General features: G+C 46.0%; 1 protein-coding gene across 2 annotated transcripts in view; it reads right to left on the bottom strand.

The window, feature by feature from the left end:
- Positions 1-13,282, bottom strand: part of SYNGR1 (synaptogyrin 1) — a 40,564-nt gene extending 27,282 nt beyond the window's left edge. For both annotated transcript variants that reach the window (XM_044301060.1, XM_044301061.1), the window contains exon 1: positions 12,799-13,282. In XM_044301060.1, coding sequence (XP_044156995.1) covers positions 12,799-12,897 — 99 coding nt within the window. In that variant the 5' untranslated portion in view covers positions 12,898-13,282. The remainder of the gene's footprint in view (positions 1-12,798) is intronic.
- Positions 13,283-24,339: the final 11,057 nt, after the last annotated feature.

Genomic DNA, 24,339 nt, shown 5'->3' with positions numbered 1-24,339 from the left:
TCCTCAGCTCTATACACAAAATCCCGGTGACAGGTTCCCTTTAAAGACATTACAGTGAGTATTTGCTGTAATTTTCTTAGCCAAAATCAGGACTAGCCAAACAGAGCAAGCGGTGTTCCGAGCCCATCTGTTGTACTGCAAACATAGTCGTCACACTGGTGAAAAAGATATTTATTCTGGGATTTAATCTATTTCTCAGCATAAGGCCTCATGCACACGCCCGTTGCCCAGCCGTGGTCGTATCGCAAACAGCGGGTCCGCAATATGAGGTCACCAGCGTGTGGTCACCACATCACATCATCTATTTTTTTACGGTGCAGACGGATCACGGACCCATTCAAGTTGAGGCCTAAAAAGAGTGAAATACTTCGACCCAGCTGAAAAAATAAATAAAATAAAAGCAAAGTGATGAAACGGCAGTCCCGTCATGAATTTTATGTATTCAGCAAAGGAGAACACTGTGGATCAAACCAATATTCACACGTGGATAGAGTGCAATGGTATAAACCAGGAGAAGCGACCTGTAATCCCAGAACAATCTACTCGGCTGATGGAAAAGCGCCCCACGTGTTAACATTTTGTTATATACATGCTGTTGAAATGTTACCACTGAGAACAGGTATCAGCACTCCAGCTGTGGTGCAACTACAACTCCCAGCATTAACACTTGTTTTGCTGTTCTCAGAACTCTCAATAGAGCATGCTGGGAGTTGTAGTTTCACCACAGCTGTGGTGAAGGAGGTCGTTAACCCCTGTGTTAGAGTATATATGTAAAACCAACTAGCGGCAAAATGAGCAGCTTGCCATGGTCATCAGATTTAATCGCTAAGGCTATGTGCACACATGACTGGAAGGCTGCGGGTCTGCAGTCAATGCGGGAGCTTTATCAAACTGGTGTAAAGGGAAATTGGCTTAGCTGCTCATAGCAACCAATCAGATTCCACATTTCATTTTCCAAAGGCGCTCTGAAAAATACAAGGTGGAATCTGATTGGTTGCTATGGGCAACTAAGCCAGTTTCCCTTTGATAAATCTCCCTCAATGATTTTCAGGCACCAAATCTGCAGTATTGTACAGTGCCTGTAAAAATGAGATTTTAAGAAACTTCACCCACACACTACGTAGAAATACCACAGCGGAAATTGACCCGAGGCGTGAACTGCAGTCACTGCAGACTCTCCAGTTAATTTCACCCTTTACAATGGAGTGGGGGGGGGGTCCACAGGCATATCTGAAGCAAAAACTGCACGTAATACAAGGCTTTTTCTGTCATAGTTTTAATGCAGCAGACAGTTGTGCTGTATATTTATGGGATTGTACCCTAAAGGTACATTTACTGGGGTGATTTGTGACTGTAAAATCAAAACTGCGCCAAAAACCAAGGCGTTTTAAGACTGAAGTTGCTATGCTAACCAGCATTTTATTCAGGTGCCCCACATCTGTGTGTCTAAAGGTCCCTTTACACGGGACGACAGAGCAGATTATCAGGGAGAAAGCGTCCCGTCCCGACAATCTGCTGCTCACTGGTGGAGGAGACCAGTGCATTTACATGCAGCGATCTCCACCAGAGATGGGGAGAAGAGATCGCGAATGCCATTACTCTTCCCATTGCAGCTCGCTGTTTGCCGGCAAACAACAATTTTTGGTGTATGCACAAACGATCGGATTACCTGATCAACGAGCGAAACGCTTGTTTATTGGGTAATCGGCAGTACATTTACACTGCCAGGTAATCACTAACTAGCATTCCTATGTTTGCTCATTATTGATCATCTTTAAGATTCTTGGTCCGTATATAAAGGGCCGTTAAGTAAATAGCTGGATGGGAAGTCGCTGGTGACAGATTTCACACAAGCCAGGTCCTGTCCAGGCGCTGTCCAAGTTTAAAACAGCAGAGTAGTAACAATAAAGTGAATTGTTATATAGACATACAGAGAAAAATCACAGCTTCTGCATATGCGTGGGTAGGATATATCCTCTACTTCTCCACAACATGCTGGCCACAGACCTATTGAAGTCAAAGGGTCTTCACCACGATGCAGTGTGCACGCGGCCAGTATTAGTGGCTTGTGGGCCGTAAAACACTTAAGGTTGTGTGAATGGTTCCCTTTAAAGGGGCAGTCACATTGAACATGGTGTTTAAACTGAAGGCAGTATGTTTTAGAGCAGGAGGATGAATAGTTTTATAGGAAAAGATTCAGTATAACTTCTAGTTTACCCATTTATGTTCCTGCTCATTCTGAGCTATGAAGTCCAGGAGATGGTCCCATCAGTGATGGACCGTCATAGGGGAAAGGCTGTCAATCACTGATGGGACCGTCTCCTGGACTTCAAAGCCCAGAATAAGCAGGAATATAAATGGATACACTAAGTTTTACTGAATCTTTCCCCATAAAACTACATATCCCTCTGCTCAGCTCCTCCTGCTCTATAACCTCTGCCTGCAGGTCAGACACCATATTTAACATGACCGGTTCCCTTTAAAATAAATGAGCACCGATCCGTTATCTATGATTGGTAAATGTAAAGGATTGATCGGTCAGAACACACAAAAAAAATAATAATAATAATGATCTGGGTTATTTTGAACATCAGTTGTGCTCAGTTCTGTCAGGCATTGGATATTTATAATGGGAATAAGATGAACAGACAGGACTACTACTCCCGTCAAAAATAACTAAAACCTGACAGAAGTGACACAAACTAATGCAGACAGCGCACAACTGATACTCAAAGAGGACCTTTCATGGGTGCAGACGTTATGAAATAAGTAGCAGGTTATGTAGGGCATAGTGCAGGGATGTAATATTGCCTACTAGTTTGTCTGGGCGCCGCTCCGTTTACCCGCTGTGCCCCCCGTTCCCTTTGCCCGCCTGGTATGCTAATGGTTAGCATCGGTACAGGGAGGAGGAGACGCCAGGGATTCTCAATGGGCGTCTCCTTCTCCCTGGCTGTAGCGCGGTCCAATCACAGTTCTGCCTCAAAGAGTCCTTGACCATAGCAGCACCAACCTGTTTTCACGCCAAACAGGTAGCAAGCCTTCATCCAGACACAAGGCTCCCAGATCCCAACACAGACATGGCTTCTGAGCCCAGCTGCCTATTTAAGGACAGCCAGGTGCTGCCAAAACCCAGACCTCACCTTACTGTAAATCAGCCCAGCAGCACATGCTGGGAGGAAAATACCTGTTTTCTCAGACCAAACCTCTCATTGTGTCACAATATATAAATATATATATAAAATACATAGTGCTACATAAAATTAAGGCCTCTTGCACACAAATGTGTGCGCCCAGTGGCAATGCTGCGGGCCACAATGCTCGAACACCCACCGTGGGGCAGCCACATCTGATCGCGGACCCATTCACTTTAATGGGTCCGCGACCTGGCCGTTCCGTAAAAAGATAGAACTATTCCCTATATAGGGCTCTTACCTTGTTCTGTGGCTTTGTTTCATAAAAAAAAAAAAAATAATAATAATAATAATAATAATAATAATAATAACAAATAAAAAATATTGAGCTTTTAAAATAAGAATGAAGACACGTAGGGCGCAGGAGCGGGATTTGAATTGCAGACAGGGCCAGTCAGGGGAGGTGAGCGTAGACGTCCTACTTGCTGGTAGTGAAGTCATTTGCATATTTTAAAAGCTTGATTTTTTATGAAATGAAGCCACAGAACAAGGTAAGAGCCCTATATAGGGAATAGTCGTACAATAAGGATTTTAATATGCCCGAAAATGAAAAATGGGGGGGTGACAGAAGCCCTTTAACGCTGCTGTGAAAGTACCCTTACATATAAAAAAAAAAAATATATAAATAATAATCAAGAGGCTAAACAAAACCCTGTTTCTGACCCTTATGTTAAAACATAACTATCATTTGATTGCTCTGATATCTAAACGAAAAAAATTATTTTAACAACCTGCTGTTTCTCTAGATCAGGGGTACTCAACTGGCAGTACGCAACAGCTGTCTGGACCCCTGTGCAGTGGCATGCTAAGGAAGGGGGTGGTATGCCGCAGGTGCCAGTTCTCACGGGGTACCAGGGCCTAGAAGCAATGAATGCAATACAGATGGAAGCGCTCATTGCTGGAGCACAGGGACCTGGGTCCTGTCACTCACCGCTCAGCTCCCTGCGCTCCTCCCCTCCTTCAGGCCAGCAGCACTCTGAATGGTGAAGCAGGAAGACTTCTCCTTGCTCTACCACTCAGCCTGCAGCCCAGAAATCTGCAATTTGTGTCTGTAGGGGAGAGAGGGCTGTGAGCTTTAGAAGCGGGACAAGTAGTTACTTCGGGTTTCTTTAGCTTTTTTTTTTAACACAGAGGGAGCACAATGGGCACTACTACTACTGTAAGGGGGCACAGATACACAGATAGGGCACTACTACTACTGTGAGGATGAACTAAGGAGGCATCACAATGTGTCAGGGGCACCAAGGGATCACCCTGCTGTGAGGGTGCACTTAGCGGTATCATTCTCTGTGGAGCACTAAAGAGATATCATACTGTCTGAGGGGCATCATTATTGTTAGGGGGCACTTAAACATTCTTACTGTTTGGTCAGCAGAAAGGAGGTTTATAATTATATATATTTTTTTTTTTAATCAAAGTACAGGAATAATTATAAAATAAAAAATACACCAGTGGGGGAAGACTGGCGTGACATGGAGTATATGGTTCTTATTAGGGTATGTTCAGACTCAAATCAGAGCCTCTGAGTTTGCTGTGGGTGTGCAGCAGATTCACCCGAAGATTAACCGCAGATTTTTAGTGCATTTATGTGCAAAATCCACGCCAAAAACTGAAATCCAACATTTGTGAACTTACCTTATTTTTATCAAGTTTCCTTTCCTGCTCTTCCTGCCTCTACATTGATGACTTAGGGCTCATGCCCCCGACCAGATGTATTTTGCGGTCCGCAAAACATAGATCTGCAAACAAATACGGATGGCGTCCGTGTGACATTCGTTTTGCACTGTTTATATTTGCGGATCCATTGTAATAATGCCTATTCTTGTCCAAAAAAAAAAAAAAAAAAACACACAGACAATAATAGGACATATTCTATCTTTTGTGGAACGTCCATGCGGACATACGGAAAAGGAATGCACATTGAGTCATTTCCGTTTTCCTTTTGCGGACCCATTGAAGTGAATGGGTCAGGCTGCAGAAAAAAAAAAAAAATAGAACAGACAAGGAAAAAAAAATAAGTTTGTGTGCACGAGCCCTAGTCCCGGAAAAAACCTTTAAAAGGTGTTGCCTCATCATGTACAATGGGGGCATATCGCTGGGATATGACCCCATTTTCTTATAGGTGCGGGTCCCACCACTGGGACCCACACCTATATTGAGAACGAAGCCCCGCAAGTGAAGGAGGGCGCACTACACATGCGCAGCCGCCCTCCATTTATTTTCTATGGGGCTGGCGAAAATAGCCATTTCCGTCGGCCCCATAGAATGAATAGGAACAGGGGCCACGCATGCGCGGTACGCTCCTATTTAATAGTATAGGGAGCCGGCTTGGTGGTGGCCAGACAGACGTCCTCCAGCCACCACCTTGCGGGGATCCGTTCTCAATATATTTGCGAGTCCCAGCACCGGGTACGCTCCCATTCACTTCCATGGGTAGACAGCTTGGTGGTGGTCAGACCGGCGTCCCCCAGCCACCACTTTGCAGGGCTCCGTTCTCGATATAGGTGCGGGTCCCAGCAGGGGACCTGCACCTATAAGACTAATCCTAGCGATATGCCCCCATTGTCTGTGATGAGACAACACCTTTAATGCTGGGGCTAAACAGACTTTTGGTGAAGGACAGCTCTAATTTTAGTGGTCACACGTCTGCAAATCACATGACGTCCAGTAATGAAGCATTCACGTCATGTCTTTCTGACGACTCACATGAAAATCTCATGCGTAGTGTTGAGCGAACTTTGTGTTTCAAGTTCGGCTTATCTAAGAATTCCGTTATGGATTCCGCTACCACAAACTTATATGGTAACCCGAACCTTGTACGCTGAACTTCAAACACAAAGTTCGCTCATCCCTACTCATGTGCTCTACGTTGTAATGGACGGCAGCCATCTTGCAGCAGTTCCTGTCAGAGGGACTTCATGGAAGAATTCCATATTATAGAGCCATAGGCACTTTAGGGGGGATTCATTTGGCACAATATTGGCAGTGTTCTATACTATGGCGTCAGATCTCACAATCTTTTCTCTGTTGAACTGACATGGAATCAAACAGGAAGAACCCTGTATGTAACTAGAGGCATATGGCGGTATAGCAAGACAGCACAAGCCCTTACAATGCACAACCTCATCTCCGCTATCACAACTACCTTCTTCCATACTGATCCGTCTTAGATATTCACATGAAAGGTTTTCAGCTTTTCCCACTGTCTTGTGCCACGGCAGATCTACCGTATTAACTATCGTTGGCACTGTTACTGGGTGGGGGGGGGGGGGCAGTGGATGGCACTGTTATGGGGAGGGGGATCTGTGGATGGCACATATAGCATAAGATGCTATATAGTGTCATCCATAGATTCCCCCCCATAGCAGTGTCATCCACAGATCCCCCTCCTTATAATAGTGCCATCCACAGATCCACCCCCCCCCCCCCCCAATAACAGTGCCATCCACAGATCCCCATGGCAATGGACCCACCATAATTTCCCAGCCCCTAGTAGTTCCTATGTGGGAAACTGGGAATGTGAAAAGAAAAAGATAGGTTACCAGGGCAGCCAGGACGCTACTGAAGCCCTGGCTGCCATGGTCAGTTCCCTGGACTGGATACAGGGAGGGCTGGGCAGTTAGGGGTAGTCTTATACGGCGAGTATAGCCCAAACCCTATATTTTAAATGGAAGAGTTGGGGGTCGTCTTATGCGCCGGAAAATATGGTAGTTTTATATAAAAACTACTTAAAATTGCAGATTTGGCCATCATCACAATCCAGTTCACAATATAAATGTGCTCCTCGTGTAAAGAATGGTGAACACAAATTGTGAAAAAAAAAAAAAAGTATGTTGTACTAACCACACGCAAGAATAAGGGATTGCCCGTTTCTTCTAAAGGGAACCAGGCACATGGTGCTGTTCTGCGGGCAGCATGCTATACAGCAGGAGAAGTGGAGACTCAAGGGAACCCTTCAGCTGGAAAATGGTTCGCAATCTGAGGACACCATTTAGTAGCTTTTCGAGATGTGGAGTTTATTTAAGTAGAAATTTCATAATTTTGGGCTGGGGCTACACAGCAACAGGTGTCGTGCGACATGAAAATTGCGCAACATTGCATCTAAATATTGTCAATGGTGTCGCAATGTGACACGTGACATGCTGCCACCGAGACAACTTCAAAAAATCTTGTGACTTGTCAGTTTCTTTAACCCAAAATGCGGCTGTAAAATAATCGTGTGACAGTCGCACAAATATTTCTAGTCATACGATTCCTTTGAGGCTTGCTGTCAGGCGACATATGTTGCCATGTAGCCTTAGGGTACAACCACACAGCACTGTCATGTTGGGGTTGCCACATGGCCAAGCTGTGGTCAAGTACCACACGGCCGCATGAGTGTGGTGTTGCCGATGCTGCACGGCCATTAACAGTAGACACAGACTTAACAATGCGGTCCTAATTAGGGCCTGTTGCAGCTCGTACAATGGCGCGTGTGATCATACCCTTCGTCTTTCTTGTGTTGTGGTTTCAATAATTGGCAGAACTGCCCTCTTTGCTGGCGTTTGTGATCAGGTGCCTGATGTATTCATGTGATACATTGGTTACGCTTTATTTCTTGGTTGAAAGGGCTCCTTCATAGGCCTCTTTCAGACGTGTCCAGTGCGAAAAACACGCTCCATGTGGGAGCGCGATTTCCAGATATGGGCACTGCTCCTTTAACAGGACCACAGAATTATAATGCTATGTATCTCTGACTTCTACAGAATTAAGGTCCACTCACACTCTGCAACATTTTCTGCCAGAAAATCGGCAACATTAAGGCTCCATTCACACGTCCGCAATTCCGTTCCGCAAAGGAATTGCGGACCCATTCATTTCTATGGGGCCGCACAATGTGATGCCCAGATCCGGAAACACAGACCCGCACTTCCGGTCCCGAAAATAGAACATGTCCTATTCTTGTCCGCAATTGTGGACAAGATTAGGCATATTCTATCATAGTGCCGGCGATGTGCGGTCCGCAAAATTGGGAACGCACATTGCCGGTGTCCGTGTTTGGCGGATCCACAAAACACACACACACACAGATGTGTGAATGGAGACTTCCCCCATGTTATCCTATGGGGCTGATAATTGTCTAACCGTGTTCACACCGCCGTAGTTTTGGTCTGCATCCGATACAGATAGCAGATCGGATGTGGGCCCATTCATCTTAATGGGGCCACAATAGATGCGGACAGCACACGTGGGACAAAAAACAAACAAAACCAGATGTTCTATTCTTGTCCATTTTGCTGACAAGAATAGGAAGTTTTTACAGAAGTTAAGAAAAAAATAAATGGTGCCTTGCCGTGTTCATTACACCTACAATCACGTAGGAACGGACTGCATCATAAATGACCATGAAGCAGGGAGTTGGAGTCAGAGGAGCTGCGGTCGACACATGGGTTTCCGGGCCGAGCGTGGTGGTGTAAATCAGCCCTTCTGATGCGGTCTGTTCCTGCCGACCACAGGTCTATTGTATTGTACTCACTGAATTATATAAGTACAGCACAGTAGACCTGAGGTCGGTATTATAAAATTACTGGATGCAGAGTTCAGTCCAGAAATGCGGCAATCACAAAGTGTGTGTGGAAGCGGCCTTCCGTAAGTTCATTGGATGCTGGTTGGCACCATAGCATTTAACATAGGTGCCCATGCAAAAGAGCCCACCTTGCCGTCCTGAATGGGCACAAATGACTTTGATCAAAATGTATTTGCCAAGTACTTCACATTCCTTTATGCAGTGAGTATAGCATTAGCGGATATATTTTGTGTATGCAGGGTGCTGTGGCATTGTGCATTTTCAGCCATGGTAACACCCACCTGCACATTACGATGTGCCTACTAAGGGCTCATGCATAAGACCGCCGTCCGTTTTGCAGTCTGCAAGTTGCGGATCCGCAAAATACAGATACTGGCAGTGTGCATTCCACATTTTGCGGAACGGAATGTCCAGCCCATAGTAGAACAGTCCTATCCTTGTCCGTAATGTGGACATGTTCTACATTTTTGCAGATTCGACGGAACGGACATACGGATGCAGTGCTGTCCACATCTTTTGTGGCCCCACAGAAGTGAATCGATCCTCATCCGACCAACAGAAATGCAGATCGGATGCGAAAAAAAAAAAACATTTGTGTGTATGAGCCCTAAGGTTGGGTTCACATCATGTTTTTGCCACCCGTTTTAAGCAGGGGTGCACAACCTGCAGGCCGCATGCGGCCCCCAGACCCAAGGTTTGCGGCCCCTGTCTTGCTGGACAGAAACACAGCTGATCGTGTGACCCCTATAACTAGGGGCAGGAGGCAGTAATCACCAGTGAGCGCCGTCCTCTGCAGTGAAGAGAAGTGCTTACTGGTTATTGAAGGACCCCTATAACTGGGGGTAGTAGGCGGTAATCACCAGTGAGCGCCGTCCTCTGCAGTGAAGAGAAGTGCTTACTGGTTATTGAAGGACCCCTATAACTAGGGGCAGGAGGCAGTAATCACCAGTGAGCGCCGTCCTCTGCAGTGAAGAGAAGTGCTTACTGGTTATTGAAGGACCCCTATAACTAGGGGCAGGAGGCAGTAATCACCAGTGAGCGCCGTCCTCTGCAGTGAAGAGAAGTGCTTACTGGTTATTGAAGGACCCCTATAACTGGGGGTAGTAGGCAGTAATCACCAGTGAGCGCCGTCCTCTGCAGTGAAGGGAAGTGCTTACTGGTTATTGAAGGACCCCTATAACTGGGGGTAGTAGGCAGTAATCACCAGTGAGCGCCGTCCTCTGCAGTGAAGGGAAGTGCTTACTGGTTATTGTAGGACCCCTATAACTGGGGGCAGTAGGCGGTAATCACCAGTGAGCGCCGTCCTCTGCAGTGAAGGGAAGTGCTTACTGGTTATTGTAGGACCCCTATAACTGGGGGCAGTAGGCGGTAATAACCAGTGAGCGCCGTCCTCTGCAGTGAAGGGAAGTGCTTACTGGTTATTATAGGACCCCTATAACTGGGGGCAGGAGGCAGTAATAACCAGTGAGCGCCATCCTCTGCAGTGAAGGGAAATGCTTACTGGTTATTGTAGGACCCCTATAACTGGGGGCAGGAGGCGGTAATAACCAGTGAGCGCCGTCCTCTGCAGTGAAGGGAAGTGCTTACTGGTTATTGTAGGACCCCTATAACTGGGGGCAGGAGGCAGTAATCACCAGTGAGCGTCGTCCTCTGCAGTAAAGGGAAGTGCTTACTGGTTATTGTAGGACCCATATAACGGGGGGCAGGAGGCAGTAATCACCAGTGAGCGCCGTCCTCTGCAGTGAAGGGAAGTGCTTACTGGTTATTGTAGGACCCCTATAACTGGGGGAAGGAGGCGGTAATAACCAGTGAGCGCCATCCTCTGCAGTGAAGGAAAGTGCTTACTGGTTATTGAAGGACCCCTATAACGGGGGCAGGAGGCGGTAACCAGTGAGTGCCGTCCTCTGCAGTGAAGGGAAGTGCTTACTGGTTATTGTAGGACCCCTATAACTGGGGGGGGGGCAGGAGGCGGTAATCACCAGTGAGCGCCATCCTCTGCAGTGAAGGGAAGTGCTTACTGGTTATTGTAGGACCCCTATAACTGGGGGCAGGAGGCGGTAATCACCAGTGAGCGCCGTCCTCTGCAGTGAAGAGAAGTGCTTACTGGTTATTGTAGGACCCCTATAACTGGGGGGGGGGCAGGAGGCGGTAATCACCAGTGAGCGCCATCCTCTGCAGTGAAGGGAAGTGCTTACTGGTTATTGTAGGACCCCTATAACTGGGGGCAGGAGGCGGTGATCACCAGTGAGCGCCATCCTCTGCAGTGAAGGGAAGTGCTTACTGGTTATTGTCTCGCTGTCTTCTGTTTCAGGAATGTGTTACAAATCATTACACTGTACGATATTCGGGACAGTTATCAATCCTGTATAATTGTGCCGCCGATCAGCTGATAAACAAGCGATCACTCGTTTGTCGGCTGATTTACATGTTTTATCAGGATGAAAGACGTACAATTATTGTCAGCACTTCTCATCGTGTAATCAGGAATGTGCTGCCGATAATCAACAGAACTGAAGGAGGGAGCAATGACTGTGGTAGCGATCATTCCTCCCCATTCACGTTGCATCAGACTGTGTAATAGGCTGATGCAAACAAGTGCTGATTAACACTTTATTTTTTGCAGCCCCTTGAAATAGAGCAATGTGACAACGCGGCCCCCAGACTAAAAAAGGTTGTGCACCCCTGGTTTAAAGTATATTAGCGAATGCCTCAGTCAGATGCTCTACAGTGGCATCCGTTTACTATAACGTATACGTTTTTAAACCAAACTCTGCAGGATGGAAAAGCGTGGTGTGCTATGCTTTTGTATCCTTCCCCGCCCCCAACATAGATGTTAAATAGATGGTGAAGACGTGATCTGACCCTGCCCTAACCCTGCATCACACAAATCGTGTTTCCCGAATGAGCAGAGCGTGACCATGTGGGAGCGCGATTCCGCATGATGAGCGCGCTGCTTTCCAAGGACTGCACGGCATTATAACGATACAGCCAAAAATCAGGAATGAAGCCTCGGCAGAGATACGGTATCACGGGAAGCTCTGAACCGGTTCTGTTTTTGACTCACAATCACTGACCAAACACTGACTGTGTGAAAGAAGCCTAAGGGCCCTTAAGACAGACCGATGTGTTTTGTGGCCCACAAAACCCGGATACTGGTCCATGTGCATTCCGCATTTTGCCAGTCTACAATAGAAATGCTTATTCTTGTCTGCAATTTGCAGACAAGCTCTATATTTTGCGGGGCTGTGGAACAGAACTACAGATGCGGACAACACGTGGTGTGCTAGCCGCGTTTTTCGCGGCCCTACTGAAATGAACCAGTCCGCATCCATTCCACAAGATTGCGGAATGGATGTGGACCCATAAATACGGTGGTGTGAATGGGCGCTAAGTTTGGCTTCCGCGATGTCCCCAGGGATTGTGCTGCGTTCACACTGTAGTTTTTTTTTCCCATAACCACAATTTGAAAACAGTCTGAGCGTTAAAGCTGGAAAAGTAAGGACAATCATTAGATACATGTGGCGCATGAGCAGGAATTTTCCGTTCCATGAAATTGCCAGCCACCTTTCTACCTGACCCACATTAGTAATGATGTCATCAGCCATTATACGGTTTTGGTGCGCCATTTCTAGAAAGTAAATCCAAAGGAAACCTTCTGATCCTGCCCGATTTCAGGAGCGCTCATCAAGCTGTCCACGGGGTCCAGCATACTCCCCACTTTCTCCCAAAATAACCGGGTCCTGTGTATACGGTAACAAATGCTCGGCTCATTTTCGTTGTAAATGCTTAAGGCAAGTTTCATGCCAGTCCCTGACAGGCGACACGGATTCCTATGGGTCAGCAAGAGCCGCTCTGCTCCCAAGGACCACGAGAAGCCCCTATACGCGATTGCACATCGAATGTACAGTAATGTCCCCACGACCTTCCCACAAGCACCAAGATCACAGCTGGAATCCCGAAGGCGGCCAAGGGATTATAGACGGACAATTAAAGGGATACAGCGCCGCCATCACATTCAGGAACAGACATCACGTGACTTACCCAAGACACCATCCTTAAGACGGTGTGAGGTTGCCGGATGAAAGTCTGGGGGTCAAAGGCTCCTCCAGCCTTACCGGCTCCATAGGCGCCTCCCTCCATTATCAGCACCTCCAAAATGGATCTGCAAATTAGGAGCGGTGTCCAGATGCCCTTGCAGTGAGGCTGGCTGGTGAATGACAGGCAGATCAGATAATGGCTACTATGCTCAAGGGCATGGGAGGCTCTCCGCAGGTGAGCCGCAGATGCTCCCAATGAAGACAGGGATGGAGGAGGAGGAGGATGGCCGGCTTCTGACGGTCAAGGCACGATCGCGGCTCCTGCAGCCAGATGGAGGGAGGGACGGAGCCGCTGACTGCGAGAGGTGGGCTGGAGGCAGCTGACGTGCTGAGCAAACGCAGCCAAACCCAAGATCAGAGCCAGTACGGCAGCTACAGACTACCGCTGTGTCTGTAGCAGCGTCTCACGCCTGCGCACTAGCCTCTCCTTCCCGGCTGCCTCCTCTATCGCCAAGACATGTGATTCGGACGGCTACTTATCTCCATGGCGACGACAAGCAGGGAGGAGAGGGAAATGTTGGGATGACAGCTTGGCCACAAGAGGAGGCGGAGTCTAAGGGCGGGGCCTCAGAAATATAGCAAAATAGTGACTGTTAGCAGCAGGATAGAAGATTGTGTACGTCTACACGTGATGTCCTGTAGGAAGGAACTTACTGAAATTCCCATAAAAAAAAAATATATATATATAAAAAAAAACACTTTAGTGCTTTAATATTTCTGCCCCTGTAGCCCTATGTGAATTGGGTTTTTGCAGCATGAGTTGCAGACCTCCCAAGTAGGGTTGCCACCTTTTCCAACAAAAAATACCAACCACGTTAAGTCACTATCATACTGTGGCCCCCAATAGTACTGCCTTGAATTAATAACCCCATTAGTGCCCCCCATAAGAGTAATGGGCCCTTTAGTGCCCCACAGTAAGAATAATGCCCCCATTAGTGCCCCCAGTTGGAATAGTGCCCCCAGTTAGAATAATGCCCCCTATTAGTGCCCCACAGTAAGAATAATGCTCCCATTAGTGCCCCACAGTAAGAATAATGCTCCCATTAGTGCCCCACAGTAAGAATAATGCTCCCATTAGTGCCCCACAGTAAGAATAATGCTCCCATTAGTGCACCCCAGATTTAATGCCTCCAGGAAGAATAATGCCCCCATTAGTGTCCCCCGCAAGAATAATGCCCCCATTAGTGCCCCCAGTTAGAATAATACCCCCATTACTGCTCCCATTAGAATAATGCCCCCATTACTGTCCCCATTAAAATAATGCCCCCATTAGTGCCCCCCGCAAGAATAATGCCCCCATTAGTGCCCCCAGTTAGAATAATACCTCCATTACTGCCCCCATTAGAATAATGCCCCCATTAGTGCCCCTAGTTAGAATAATGCCCCCATTAGTGCCCCTAGTTAGAATAATGCCCCTATTAGTGCCCCTAGTTAGAATAATGCCCCCATTAGTGCCCCTAGTTAGAATAATGCCCCCTATTAGTGCCCCTAGTTAGAATAATGCCCCCATTAGTGCCCCTAGTTAGAATAATGCCCCCATTAGTGCCCCTAGTTAGAATAATGCCCCCATTAGTGCCCCTAGTTAGAATAATGCCCCCATTAGTGCCCCTAGTTAGAATAATGCCCCCTATTAGTGCCCCTAGTTAGAATAATGCCCCCTATTAGTGCCCCTAGTTAGAATAATGCCCCCTATTAGTGCCCCTAGTTAGAATAATGCCCCCATTAGTGCCCCTAGTTAGAATAATGCCCCCTATTAGTGCCCCTAGTTAGAATAATGCCCCCTATTAGTGCCCCTAGTTAGAATAATGCCTCCATTAGTGCCCCTAGTTAGAATAATGCCCCCTATTGGTGCCCCTAGTTAGAATAATGCCCCCTATTAGTGCCCCTAGTTAGAATAATGCCCCCATTAGTGCCCCTAGTTAGAATAATGCCCCCATTAGTGCCCCTAGTTAGAATAATGCCCCCTATTAGTGCCCCTTTCTCTGTTTCTGCAAAAAAAGAACAACAAAAAAACCACTCAGCTCCTCCATTTGCTCGTGCCTCCTGCTGACTGGAAGCTCAGGATGGGACCTGCGCTCCAGCGTGATGACGTCTCGCAGGTCCTGTCCTCCAGTCAGCACCGCGAGCAAATGGAGGAGGTGAGTGATTTTTATTTTTATTAACACGGGGTGGACTAAAGGCTGCACTAACGAGTGCTCCACAATGGGACAGTCCCTGTTTTGGACCCAAGTCCCATATTAAATTTGACAAAAAATATACATTCAACCTATTTAATAAAAAATATATATATCCGCAATGATATCAGCTATATTATTGTATCAATATATGCAATAGTAAAACCGCAAACTTCTGTTGTATATTTTAATTCATGTTAATGGTTTTTAAAGGGGTTGTCCGGGTTCAGAGCTGAACCCGGACATACCGTTATTTTCACCCCGGCAGCCCCCCTGAGCCTAGCATCGGAGCATCTCATGCTCCGATGCGCTCCAGTGCCCTGCGCTAGATCGCGCAGGGCACAGGCTCTTGTGTTTTCAATAACACACTGCCGGGCGGTAACTTCCGCCCAGCAGTGTGTTCGGTGACGTCACCGGCTCTGAGGGGCAGGCTTTAGCTCTGCCCTAGCCGTTTTACTGGCTAGGGCAGCGCTAAATCCCGCCCATCAGTGCCGGTGACGTCACCGGGGTTCCTGTCAGCCCCATGGAGAGCCCGGTACGTCACCGGAACTCTGAAAAATGCCTTTGCCCTGCGCGATTTAGCGCAGGGCAAAGGAGAGCATCGGAGCATGAACTGCTCTGATGCTCATGTCAGGGGGGCTGCTGGGGTGAAAATGGAGGGCTGTCCAGGTTCCGCTCTGAACCTGGACAACCCCTTTAATGAATACTTTTCCAGATCGTGATTCGGTAGCGCTAGGTGGTATTTGAAAAAGCTATTAAACCTCACCGAGGACAGGCATATAGGATAATTGTCAATTCCTGCAGTATGAACAATTGGATCACACTAGGCATGAATAAAACATAACTTTTAATATTTAATATTAATAATTTCCACCACTTCAAAGTATAGATATAAACAAATATTATTGTGACATTGTATTTTCTTATCACCTTGATCAAATCAGAGGGGAGAGACTGATAGAGAAGACACATGGGGGACCCCGCTATCCCTACGAAGACCCTCACTAGTGCCTCAACCCACCGGAACACCCTGATGGTGGATGGCCTGTGGTCTCGTACCTGCCCTAACTCATCCTCATGTACCCCTAAAACCTCCCAACGCGTTTCCCCCAGTAAAGGTTCATCAGGGGAGAGATAATGGGTAAAGAAACAAAACACAACATAAAATTAGGCTACTTTCACACTAGCGTTCGATCGGATCCGTTCTGAACGGATCCGATCATATTAATGCAGACGGAGGCTCCGTTCAGTACGGATCCGTCTGCATTAATAACTTAGAAAAAATTCTAAGTGTGAAAGTAGCCTAACTATAAATCTTAAATATACAAGATGAAACGTCAATATATCACCCAATACTGGGTATAGATAGTTTAGCTAGCCAATAGCCCCAACAGCCACGTCGTTCAAGAGTGGCCTTAATTCTGCAACCAACTCGTTCACCAGTGGCCTTATCTTTCTATAGGTTATACATACTTTATACAGTGTGTCCAGATGTCACTGACAAATAGTAAAGCACTTATTGGCCTTAATTCTGCAAACCAACTCATTCTCCGGTGGTCCTGTCCTTCTATATGTTATACATAATTTATACAGGGTGTCCAGATATTACTGACATATAATAAAGCACTTAGATAATACAAGATGCTAAGCACGTATCCACCAAATTTGCATATATAGGATTACCAATGCCAGATATCACTGATGTATTACAGTGTACTTAGATAATGTAAGATGCTAGACTAAGTACGTCAACCAAATTCACACATATGTGTTCCACTTCATTTGTCAGTCACCTAGAAGGACCAAAGAAGGTACACACCAGCTACTATATTTGCAAGTTTTATAAGGACCCTCTTTGAACATTATGGTGGTCCAAAAAATAACAATAACCACAATTCCAAAGTTGGTTATATAAAGGGGGGCTATTATTAGAACTTCATAAGTGCCCTAAAGTTCAATTAAAGGTGCACCATTAGAGACTATCCTGCATATACAAAAAAACACTTGAAGTGGACGGTTGATATATTATATTAGGCAGCCTCAAGATACAGACGCCACCACAAAAATAACCACAAGATAACATTTAATGATGACACTTCATGTGTCGATGTCTATGACCAGATTCAATCCCTAACTACCTATTATATAGGAAACCAAAACAAAAAGGGGGGGGGGGAGGCAAATAGCCCTAATCAATATACCAGAGACACCAGGACAAAATATAAATTATAAAAAGCATGAGAACATTAATCTCTCGTTGAGTCCGATGGGGGACTGAGATCGAAATCGATAAATCCATTCGGACTCCCTTTGGAGAATCCGTCGATCCCAGTGCCCCCTCCTCTCGAACTTATGAATAACCTCCAATGCCAAGAACCTGAGGGTACCCGGTTTACCGCCATGTACCTCCATCATATGATTTGCAATAGGAGTATCTTTTCTTTTTTGTATGTCATTAATATGTTGACATATCCGACGACGTAGTTCTCTATATGTCTTACCTATATAGTCCCTCGGACATGAGCATTGGCATAGATATACTACCTCTTTAGTTCTACAATTTAAAATCTCTTATATAGTATTTCCTACCAGTGGCAGAACATATGCAGCACGCCAGACCTGCAGGGTATTGTGAAGTGAGGTCACGGTTATGGGCAATCGAGGGTTACTCACTGTTTGTAAGAGAACCCTGGGCAGGCATGCGGCAGTGAAGGAGAGGCTGGCACAAAGTTCCTCCGGGGCACACTCTGTATGTAGGGACCAGGCCTGATGGTGGATGAGGTGCCCTGGATCTTGCAGGTGTTGTGAGTGCCTAGGGCAAGGTCCCTTTAAAGGGATTGTCCGAGTTATGAAAAAAAAATAATATAGCACTGAAAATCTGATATATAACTGAGCTAAGCAAGTTTTATGCAAAAAATATATATATTTTTCCTCATTTCCCTGGTTCTTTTCTGGCTCTTTGTTTACATGCAATAAAAACAATCTCTGCTAAAGATTAAGTGAGTGAATTGGAAAGCTGTTACATTTGCTTAGTTAGGAACATAGAAAGAATAAAAAAATAACTCGGATAACCCCTTTAACCCCTTAAGGACACATGACGTACCGGTACGGCATGTTTCCCGAGTCCTTAAGGACACATGACGTACCGGTACGTCATGGCTTTAAATAGCGATGCCGGCGCCGCGGGGGTTAATCGGAATGGGATGCCGGCTGAAATCATTCAGCCGGCATCCCGTAACAACGCAGGGGGGGGTCATTTGACCCCCCCGCATCGACGATCGCAGAAAACCGCAGGTCAATTCAGACCTGCGGTTTTCTGCGTTTCCGGTCCATTCGGGTGTCCTGTGACCCGATGAACCGGAAAAAGACTGCGATCGGTGGCGTAATTATACACCACCTATCGCAGTCCGAGGATTTGCAGAGGCGGAGCTGGCCCTGGTGCTGAACGCCGCTGTCCAGGGTGCTGATTGGTGCAGGGGAGAGAGGCGCGAGATTCAAACTTCCTGCGCTCCTCTCTCCCCTCCTCTTCCTGTCCAGCACCCTGACCGTGCAGCATCGTCCAGCACCAGCTCCTGTGTCCCCCTAATCGGCATCCATCACCCTCCTGCACCCATCGCCACCCAGGTAGGTTAGGGTCAGTGAGGGAGAGGCACCTTTAGGCAGGGATAGAAGGGAAAAGTTAGAAAGAAAAAAAAAAAAAAAAGCACATTTATTCTAAACTTTTTTGTTTCAGCTTTCAGACCCCAGACCCCCCCTGCCACTTGCCCCCCCCCCCCCCGCAATACATTCCCACAAAGCGGGCGAGGTATGGCGTGAAGCTATACAAAATTTGTGAGAGTACCTCAGGGTACACTTACAAATTTCGTGTGTACGAGGGGCGAGATTCCCGGATTCAACCACCAGAATGTCCCCCCACTCTGGGTGTTACCGGGAAACTCGTGTGGGACCTTATGTACCCACTGCTGGATAAGGGTTACCACTTGTACGTGGACAACTTTTATACCAGCATTCCCTTGTTCAGGTCCCTTGCCGCCAGATCCACGTTCGCTTGTGGGACCGTGCGGAAAAATCAACGCGGCCTCCCTGCCCACCCCCTCCAGGTACCTATCCCCAGGGGTGAGACCCGTGCCCTTACCAGTGGAAGCCTGTTGCTGGTCAGGTATAAGGACAAGAGGGATGTCCTTATGCTGTCCACAATCCACGGTAACAGCACCACCCCCGTCTCTGTGCGAGGTACCGCGGCAACGGTCCTCAAGCCGTCGCCTACAATCGGTATATGGGAGGAGTTGATCTCTCTGATCAAGTCCTCAAGCCATATAATGCCATGCGCAAAACCCGGGCATGGTACAAAAAAGTTGCGGTCTACATGGTGCAGGTTGCCATGTACAACTCTTTTGTACTATCCCGAAGCGCTGGCAGCACAGGGACATTCCTCCAATTCTATGAGGCAGTCCTCAAAGACCTGATCTTTTCGGACCGGGAAAGAGCAGGCCGGAGTACCTCGGGAACTGGAGGCGCCCGGATTGTCCCTGGCCAACACTTTCCAGGTGTGGTCCCCCATACTGGAAAGAAGGGACGAACCCAAAAAAGATGCAGAGTGTGTCACAAGAGGGCGATACGGAAGGACACCACTACTCAGTGTGACACTTGCCCCGATCATCCGGGCCTCTGCGTTATCGATTGCTTCAGGGAGTATCACACTTCCATGGAGTACTAAATTTTTATAATCCCCAACAGTCCCCTAGAGAACATAAAAAACTATGGCTCTCAGCCTTTGGAGACACAGAAACAATTTTTTTTCCCCAAAAAATATTAGTTTTAGTGCAGGCATCCTCAAACTGCGGCCCTCCAGATGTTGTAAAACTATAACTCCCAGCATGCCCAGACAACCTACAGCCATCAGCAGGGCATGGTGGGAATTGTAGTTTTACAACATCTGGAGGGCCGCAGTTTTAGGATGCCTGCTTAGTGTCTCCAAAGTCTGAGAGCCATACATATTGGGCATCGTCGCGTGCGTAAAAGTCGTTGCTATAAAAATAACATTTGACCAAACCCCTCGGATGAACGGTGTTAAAAATATAAAATAAAAACGGTGCCAAAACACCCATTTTTGGGCAAAATTTCCATTTGAATCCTTTTTTTCCAGTAATAAAGCAAGGGTTAACAGCCCAAAAAAACTCAATATTTATGGCCCTGATTCTGTAGTTTGCAGAAACACCCCATATGTGGTCGTAAATGGCTATATAGCTGCACGGCAGGGCATAGAACGAAGGGAACTCCATATGGTTTCTGGAAGGCAGATTTTGATGGACAGTTTTTTTTTTGGACACCATGTCCCATTAGAAGCCCCCCCTGATGTAGCCTAGACTAGAAACTCCAAAAAGTGACCCCATCTAAGAAACTACACCCCTCAAGGTATTCAAAAGTTACTTTATAAACTTTGTTAACCCTTTAGGTGTTCCACAAAACTAAATAGCAAATGTAGAAAAATTTTAGAATTTTATTTTTTTGTTACCTTGCCTCAAAAAAGTGTAATATAGAGCAACCAAAAATCATATTTACCCCTAAAATAGTACCAAAACAACAACCACCTTATCCCATAGTTTCCTAGATGGGGTCACTTTTATGGAGTTTCTACTCTAGGGGTGCATCAGGGGGCTTGAAAGGGTACATGGTGTAAATAAACCAGTCCAGCAAAATCTGCCTTCCAAAAACCGTATGGCGTTCCCCTTCTTCTATGTCCTGCCGTTTAGCCAAATAGTAGTTTACGACCACATTTGGGGTGTTTCTGCAAACTACAGAATCAGGGCAACCCATTTTGAGTTTTGTTTGGCTGTTAACCCATTTTTTTCAGTAATAAAGTAAGGGTTAAAATGGAAAATTTTCCAAAAAATAGAAATTTCTAAATTGTTTCTCCATCTGCCATTAACTCTTGTGGAACACCTAAAGGGTTAACAAAGTTTGTAAACCCAGTTTTGAATACCTTGAGGGGTGTACTTTCTTAGATGGAGTCACTTTTTTGAAATTTTTATTCTAGGGGTACAACAGGGGGCTTCAAATGGGACATGGTATAAACAAAACCAGTCCTGCCAAATCTGCCTTCCAAAACCCATATGGTGTTCCCCTCCTTCTATGTGCTCCCGTTCGGCCAAACAGTAGTTTACGACCACATATGGGGTGTTTTTGCAAACTACAGAATCAGGGCAACCCATTTTGAGTTTTGTTTGGCAGTTAACCCTTGTTTTACTCCTGGAAAAAATTGATTATATTGGAAAATTTTCCAAAAAATAGAAATTTCTAAATTGTTTCTCCATCTGCCAATAACTCTTGTGGAACACCTAAAGGGTAAACAAAGTTTGTAAACCCAGTTTTGAATACCTTGAGGGGTGTACTTTCTTAGATGGAGTCACTTTTTTGAAATTTCTATTCTAGGGGTGCAACAGGGGGCTTCAAATGGGACATGGTATAAACAAAACCAGTCCTGCAAAATCTGCCTTCCAAAACCCATATGGCGTTCCCCTCTTTCTACGTTCTCCCGTTTGGCCAAACAGTAGTTTACGACCACATATGGGGTGTTTTTGCAAACTACAGAATCAGGGCAACCCATATTGAGTTTTGTTTGGCTGTTAACCCTTACTTTATTGCTGGAAAAAAATGGGTTAAAATGGAAAATTTTCCAAAAAATAGAAATTTCTAAATTGTTTCTCCATCTGCCATTAACTCTTGTGGAACACCTAAAGGGTTAACAAAGTTTGTAAACCCAGTTTTGAATACCTTGAGGGGTGTACTTTCTTAGATGGAGTCACTTTTTTGAAATTTTTATTCTAGGGGTACAACAGGGGGCTTCAAATGGGACATGGTATAAACAAAACCAGTCCTGCCAAATCTGCCTTCCAAAACCCATATGGTGTTCCCCTCCTTCTATGTCCTCCCGTTCGGCCAAACAGTAGTTTACGACCACATATGGGGTGTTTTTGCAAACTACAGAATCAGGGCAACCCATTTTGAGTTTTGTTTGGCAGTTAACCCTTGTTTTACTCCTGGAAAAAATTGATTATATTGGAAAATTTTCCAAAAAATAGAAATTTCTAAATTGTTTCTCCATCTGCCAATAACTCTTGTGGAACACCTAAAGGGTTAACAAAGTTTGTAAACCCAGTTTTGAATACCTTGAGGGGTGTACTTTCTTAGATGGAGTCACTTTTTTGAAATTTCTATTCTAGGGGTGCAACAGGGGGCTTCAAATGGGACATGGTATAAACAAAACCGGTCCTGCAAAATCTGCCTTCCAAAACCCATATGGCGTTCCCCTCTTTCTACGTGCTCCCGTTTGGCCAAACAGTAGTTTACGACCACATATGGGGTGTTTCTGCAAAGTACAGAATCAGGGCAACCCATTTTGAGTTTTGTTTGGCAGTTAACCCTTGTTTTTTTCCTGGAAAAAATTGATTATATTGGAAAATTTTCCAAAAAATCTAAATTCTAAAAATGTATGTCCATTTGCCATGAAGTGTTGTGGAAGACATAAAGGGTTAACAAAGTTTGTAAAAACAGTTTTGAATACCTTGAGGGGTGTAGTTTCTAGAATGGGGTCATTTTTGGGTGGTTTCTATTATGTAAGCCTCACAAAGTGACTTCAAACCTGAACTGGTCCATAAAAAGTGGGATTTTGAAGATTTCTGAAAATTTCAAAATTTGCTTCTAAACTTCTAAGCCTTGTAACATCCCCAAAAAATAAAATATCATTCCCAAAATGCTACAAACATGAAGTAGACATATGGGGAATGTAAAGTCATCACAATTTTTGGGGGTATTACTATGTATTACAGAAGTAGAGAAACTGAAACTTTGAAATTTGCAAATTTTTCAAAATTTTTGGTAAATATGGTATTTTTTTATGCAAAAAAATTAACTTTTTGGACCCAATTTTAGCAGTGTCATGAAGTACAATATGTGACGAAAAAACAATCTCAGAACGGCCTGGGTAAGTCAAAGCGTTTTAAAGTTATCAGCACTTAAAGTGACAGTGGTCAGATTTGCAAAAAATGGCCTGGTCCTTAAGGTGAAATAGGGCTGTGTCCTTAAGGGGTTAAGGATCGTGACGCCAGTGCCTGTAACGGTGGCACACCGGTTTCCAGTAGCAATAAGTGAGGTACACAGATAGTATGGTGAACCAAACGTTGCTTTACTTTCAACAGTCCAACTTTGTACATACAAGATGGTAATGCAGTCCATTTTGTCATATATTTCACCAGCAGGCTTATCTCTTAATACGGCAGGTAATAATCTTGCAAGATACTTGGAGGGTAAACAATGAATGCTTCACAGACCAGGCTGCACTATCCCATAGCTATTCTGGCTGGCTGTATCCCAAGGCCCGGATGCCTAAATGCTGGCTTTAATCTTTGGTACTAAAAGGAAACCTGTCACCAGGATTTTGTGCATAGAGCTGGGGACATGGGCTGCTAGATGGCCGCTAGCACATCTGCAGTACCCAGGTCCCAGAGCTCTCTGTGTTTTATTGTGTTAAAAAAACGTTTTGATCGATATGCAAATGAACCTGATATGTGTCCTGTTTCCGGAGATGAGTCCAGCGGAAAGGAGCCCAGCACCGCCCCGCGTCCTCCGAATCTCCTCCTTGCTGGCTGACGTCATAGAGCTGGAGCGCCGAAATCTCGCGATGCGCGAGCTAGCGCATGCGCAGTGTCGGCATCATGTTCATTCCCTGTGCTGGCATCAGCACAGGGAACGAACTACGCATGCGCTAGCTCGCGCATCGCTCCAGCTCTGTGACGTCAGCCAGCAAGGAGGAGATTCGGAGGACGCGGGGCGGTGCTGGGCTCCTTTCCGCTGGACTCATCTCCGGACACATGACACATATCAGGTTCATTTGCATATCGATCAAAACTGTTTTTTAACACAATAAAAGCACAGAGAGCTCTGGGGACTGGGTATTGCAGATGTGCTAGCGGCCATCTAGCAACCCATGTCCCCAGCTCTATGGCCAAAATCCCGGTGACAGGTTCCCTTTAATCTTCCTCCCGTAGTGACCCTTACTCTCACTTTATAGTACCTCTGCCCGTCAGCTTACTTATCTGAGCTGGTTGTCCTGGCACTGCTTGGCTGGAGGGTAACTGCAGGTTTCTCCCAGGAGGACCATCCCTACTACTGGGGTTACTTCTTCTGTGTTAGCTGGATTCAGGGTCTCCAGGCAGGCTGTACTCCTTCTAGCCTCCTGGTGCAACTAGAAGCCTGGACTATCTAGCTGCATGTCAGGAGGAGGCCCTCAGCATATCTCTGGCTGGTGCCTT

Source organism: Bufo gargarizans, chromosome 7 (assembly GCF_014858855.1).
Source record: "Bufo gargarizans isolate SCDJY-AF-19 chromosome 7, ASM1485885v1, whole genome shotgun sequence".
Taxonomy (NCBI): Eukaryota; Metazoa; Chordata; class Amphibia; order Anura; family Bufonidae; genus Bufo; species Bufo gargarizans.
This window is presented reverse-complemented; position numbering and strand designations above follow the sequence as displayed.